Raw genomic sequence first — 5574 nt, 5'->3', positions numbered from 1 at the left:
TTTAACACAGCTGCACATCTGTTTTGTCAGATGGTTTAGTTCATCAGAAGATGTTTAATCAACGCACTGTAGTATTTATGGTTATTATATTTTATTAAAAATAACATGATTTAGGCTACAATATTTAATGCGTTCTTCCACAAAGCACAAACTTTTCTTCCCGTACATTTGGATTAAAATTTACTTCAATTGGTAGCAATTTAATACCGAAGCAAATGTCTATTACACGCATATATGTAAGGTCGGTAATTTCAAGAGTAAGTTACCAACACCTACAGAGTGCAACTCCCCTTTAATCAAGTAGCTAGATGAACTGTGTAAATCTATGAATCTACAGATATACATTATGAGGTCTTCAATGGCTGGGTGAGGTCTGGAAAAAATTACACGCGTAAATGAAGGTTCGGTATTTCAAAAGAATAATTCAAGTGCAAATTACCAACACCTGCAGATAGTGCAACCCCATTAATCAAGTAGCTAGAGGAACTGTGTAAATCTCCATATCCATGTGGATCCATATCCACAAATTTACATTATGAGGTCTTCAATGGCTAAAGTCTGGAAAGAAATTACATGCGTAAATGGGAGGTCGGTATTTTAAAAATAAATTTCATGTGTAAGTTACCAACACCTACAGATAGTGCAACCTCATTAATAACGTAGCTAGGGAAACTGTATAAACCTATGGATCTACAAATGTACATTATGAGGTCATCAGTGGCTGAACTTTGGAAAACATTACACACGTAAATGGGAGGTCGGTATATCAAAAGGTGTTTTTCAGGTGGAGGTTACCAACACCTACAGATGTGCAACCTCATTAATCAATTGGCTTGAGGAACTGTACAATTCTATGAATCTTCAAAAATACATCATGAGATTTTTAATACGTGAAGTCTGGAACAAATTAAATTAAAATAACATCGTGAAATGAAAATATTTCCCCCCATTATTTCCAGTAGAAAATTGGAACCGGCTCCCTTTCCTCTGCTACAGGTTACTGTCTTGCTACAGACTATTTAAATAATATCGTTACTATAGTATACGTACAATATGTATATATACTATAGTATGTATACGTAATAATAGTAATGTAATAATACTCATGAATGAACCGTAATGGCACCACAGCTGACCAGCCTCGGTCACGTGTCCAAGTTTTACTACTGAGTGCTGATAGTGGTGCGGGTTGACTCCGTCTATGACCCGGAGATTTCCCAACATGAATGAACCGCACTAGTACCACAGCTGACCAGCCTCGGTCACGTGTCCAAGTTTTACTACTGAGTGCTGATAGTGGTGCGGGTTGACTCCGTCTTTGACCCGGAGATTCCCCAACATGAATGAACCGTACTAGCACCTCAGCTGACCGGCCTCGGCCAGGTGACTAAGTGTAACTACTGACTGCTGATAGTGGTGCGGGTTGAATCCGTCTATGACCCGGGATTCCCCACATGAATGAACTGTACTAGTACCACAGCTGACCAGCCTCGGCCAGGTGACTAAGTGTTACTACTGAGTGCTGATAGTGGTACAGGTTGACTCCGTCTATGACCCGGGGATTCCCAACATGAATGAACCGCACTAGCACCACAGCTGACCAGCCTGAGCCAGGTGACTAAGTGTTACTACTGAGTACTGATAGTGGTGCGGGTTGACTCCGTCTATGACCGGGGATTCCCCACATGAATTAACTGTACTAGTACCACAGCTGACCAGCCTGAGCCAGGTGACTAAGTGTTACTACTGATTGCTGATAGTGGTGGGTGTTGACTCCGTCTATGACCCGGAGATTTCCCAACATGAATGAACCGCACTAGTACCACAGCTGACCAGCCTGAGCCAGGTGACTAAGTGTTACTACTGAGTACTGATAGTGGTGCGGGTTGACTCCGTCTATGACCCGGGGATTCCCTACATGAATGAACCGCACTAGTACCACAGCTGACCAGCCTCGGCCAGGTGACTAAGTGTTACTACTGAGTACTGATAGTGGTGCGGGTTGACTCCGTCTATGATGACCGGGGATTCCCCACATGAATGAACTGTACTAGTACCACAGCTGACCAGCCTGAGCCAGGTGACTAAGTGATTGTTTATTATGAATGCACGCACGCACACACTCCCGCCACGCGCTGTACCGTCACCGTGCCGATGGAACAGGTTCCCCGTGACGTCACCAGGGCAGAGCAGTGCCGGGCGGGGGAGGGGTCGGCAGGTGCTCCCTATGCCGGGCCAGGCGACAGCTGCTACCCTCGCTGTGGGAAACTATCTCAGCCGAGGTTTCCCACGGAGTCTCCGGACCCACGTGTTGAGCACACCTGCACCCCCACCCTCCCCCTCGGTATATAAGCCACCACCCCTCCTTGGACCGGCATCATTCGCTCACCGCTTCTCGGTCTGTGTGCTTGTGTCGCTCTACTCGCAGTTTCGTTTATCACGTGCTCTTATCATGTCTGCTATCATCTCCCACAAATTGGAGGAATCCCAGAACTCCAAGAACAAGATGGCCGACTCCCGAAGCCGCTTCTTCCTCAGGAAGATTCACAAGTTGAAAAAGGTAAGGATCATCTCTCATTAATTTGACGTTTTCAAAACATTACAACTGATATTTTTTTCTGCTAAACATCTTTTCCGGTTTAATTTTTTTGCAAACTTTTGCATTTTCTAAAAGGTTAATATCAATAAAAGGTCAATAAAGACATTTTGCTTCAAATAATTTTTCAAATATTTATCTTGTTTTAGTACATTTTATAGACTATTAACACTTATAAATACTTGCTTATTATTTGAAATTTTTACTTATGATTTCAAAGAATACTTTCTTTTATAAGAATAAAATTGCTTATCGATGTGTTAAATTAATTATAATTAAATTATATCATTATTAAAACAATAAAACATTCAGTTTTTATTTCTTACACAGTAGAAAAAAAAACAAAAATACGCTTTAAAATATTTGTTTCTGCTTGTATTTTACACATTAGATCTATCTAACTATCTTAACTCTAATAATATTTTTTACATTGATTATTCTACCTAACAAAATAATATTAATTTAAACCTTTCAAAAGATATATAAACTATTAGTTTTTTACAGTGATAATACACTTTTTAGTTGAATGCCAAATCGATTTTTGCTCACACAATTGTATTCAGATAGGCCCCTCTCGACCACATGCTCAATTCACTCACCATTCATACTCGTGGGATCATGAGCTCACTAGACAGTGACCCTGCACTCTAGTCTATTGTCATGTTTTTTACTATCTCTCGGGACCGCTTCTGACCCTCCTGTTGTCCACAGATGCTGCAGCCTCTGTTCTCACGGAAGCCCAAGCCAGAGCCCATGTCCACTGGGGCCTCCATCGAGGACTTGCAGAACGCGATGAACGAGGCCTTGGAGGCTCGCCTGGCCGAGGACCTCGCCACATCTCCCGGTGTTGCCGGTGACGCTATCCAAGCCCTGGTGGACGGCGAGGTCACCCTCGTCATCGTCAACCCCGGAACCGAGGTCCAGGTTCCGGCCCACTTCTTCTCCCACACCCCCGGCCGCTTCTCCTGGACCTTTCTTCCCTCTGCTGATTTCGATATTTGCCCCCGTGGAGACTTCAACGCCCTCAGCTACTCGCAGATCCCCGAACAACAGACTCCACCTTCAACCCCCCACTAAGACACCCATTCATCAGTTGTCTTCGCTCTGGATTCGATGGCCTCCTAACACCCAGTCGTCTTTCAACTAAAAGGTCACTATAGTGAATCATCACAACCAAGTGACTTCCAGACCGCTTCTCGAGACTCGATAGAAGACTTCCACACGAGGTAGTCCACTTCCCGAGTCCAGACTCTTAATTGCTCAAGATACTACGATGTCTTTCATTACTTTATGTTTGTAGATGTTTATTATGGCACAATTTATATTATGTTTTGTTTCTACTAGAAAGGCCACTCAATTTTTACTATAATTCAAAATAATGTTTGTATGTAATTATTGAAATTTATAATGGCCTAATAGAACTTTACAGTTAATCAGAAGGCTTTAATGTAGGTTTAGTTGTGTACATGTGTTTTAAATCATTTCATATTAACTCTTTTTACTGAAATATAAAATTTAATTGGCTTTTTATATTCTGTATTTGTAATTTTGTTTACATTGTCAAAATATTTTTTAAAGTAGACTTTTATCATATTTTCTTGTTTCATTTAATTCTTTTTTACATCAATTTTCTTTTTTTTTTAGAGTGTGTGATTTATGTGTGCTTTTAATTATTGTTAGGTTTGATTTACATATCGTAGAATATAAGTATAGTTTATATAAAAGCATTTGTGATAGTAGTAAAATAGTATTAGGAATCTTAGAATATACATACACTAAGCTGTATTTTAGATAAATCCATTGTCTTCCATATTAATGTTTAGTTATTTTTAATTTTAAAGGATTTCCAGTACTGTTTATATACTCGTTTGTAAATAGTTTTGTGATAAGTTCCTTTTTGGATTGTGATTGCCCGATAGATGATGTTATCATTGTGTTGATGTTCATATTGAACTTGTGATAAGAATGATATAGATTTGTTCAATAAATGACAAATTTCTCAAAATATGTGTTATCAATGTTACATAAACCCCTTTCATCTTGCTGTGATATATGTAAGCAAGGTTTTATCGTATAATATTTTTTGTGTTAAGGTATAACACATAAACAAATAATCTAACTGATATTTTAAAATTTGAAAGTGAAAATGAAGAAGATCAATCTTTTAACATAATATTGGTTTGAAATTTGGCCACTCAAAGTGGAAATATTATTTATTGAGAAAAAAATAGATTTCACGTACTAAAAAAAGGATAATGTTGGATTAAAGAAATGATGTAAGTTTAATAAATATAAAAAGAGAAACACTTAACAATTTAAATTAGTTTACTATCTGAAACTCTTCAGATATTGTACATTTACGAGTGAAATACGTAAATTGGATATCGTAATATCTATTTATAATCACTACCGAATTGTTACCATTTGGTTTTAACTGTGCAACTGAGGTAGAAGATTTCATCACTTCTGCACTTAAATCTTTTTATAGACAATCAATGTATGTTTTGTAACAACAGCTTATAAATTATCAGGATTTACGGATTGCGACTGAAGGGCCAGGTAGTTGTCTCAGACGCACCCCCACACTCACAAGCGCAGAGGTTTGGGGCTAGCCCAGCATCTGCCGTTTTCCGCCCTTTGTTTATTCAGTGACCCATGAGGAAGCAATTTTTAATGACAATGTCAGTGGTATCATTTTCCTTTTTATGATGTTTACAAACTATAGGCTACATACTAAACACTCTAGGATGAAATCTAGCTAGGTTCATCCGCAGTTTTTTTTCGCTAACACCATAACGTCATTATTCAACCCAAAGAAATCGTCCATTGACCTCATGCTGAGTGGGGCGATATCTCACGATGAGATCCTAATTACTTTTGTTAATTGAAGTCATGACCGAAGTGTGCAAAATGTAACATTGGGTTGACTTTATTTTTAGTTTTAAGTATAAACCCTTTCATGAAACTAATATCGGTGA

At 38.9% G+C, this 5574-nt stretch overlaps 1 protein-coding gene across 1 annotated transcript; it reads left to right on the top strand.

Moving 5' to 3' along the window:
- Nucleotides 1-2101: 2101 nt before the first annotated feature.
- LOC124363473 lies at nucleotides 2102-4601 on the top strand. The gene is made up of 2 exons (XM_046818721.1): nucleotides 2102-2560; nucleotides 3308-4601. The coding sequence occupies exons 1-2, from the start codon at nucleotides 2102-2104 to the stop codon at nucleotides 3671-3673; spliced, it is 825 nt and encodes a 274-aa protein (XP_046674677.1). The 3' UTR covers nucleotides 3674-4601.
- The last annotated feature ends 973 nt before the right edge of the window (nucleotides 4602-5574 follow it).

The sequence above is a fragment of the Homalodisca vitripennis genome, chromosome 5 (genome assembly GCF_021130785.1).
Source record: "Homalodisca vitripennis isolate AUS2020 chromosome 5, UT_GWSS_2.1, whole genome shotgun sequence".
Classification (NCBI taxonomy): domain Eukaryota; kingdom Metazoa; phylum Arthropoda; class Insecta; order Hemiptera; family Cicadellidae; genus Homalodisca; species Homalodisca vitripennis.
The sequence above is the reverse complement of the archived record's forward strand: the minus strand, read 5'-3'. Positions and strand labels throughout refer to the sequence as shown.

Coding starts and splice junctions, on each gene's coding strand:
- LOC124363473 (XM_046818721.1), top strand. CDS start 2,102: ATGAATGCACGCACGCACACACTCCCGCCACGCGCTGTACCGTCACCG. Junction 2,561..3,307: donor AGATTCACAAGTTGAAAAAG/GTAAGGATCATC, acceptor TGTTGTCCACAG/ATGCTGCAGCCTCTGTTCTC.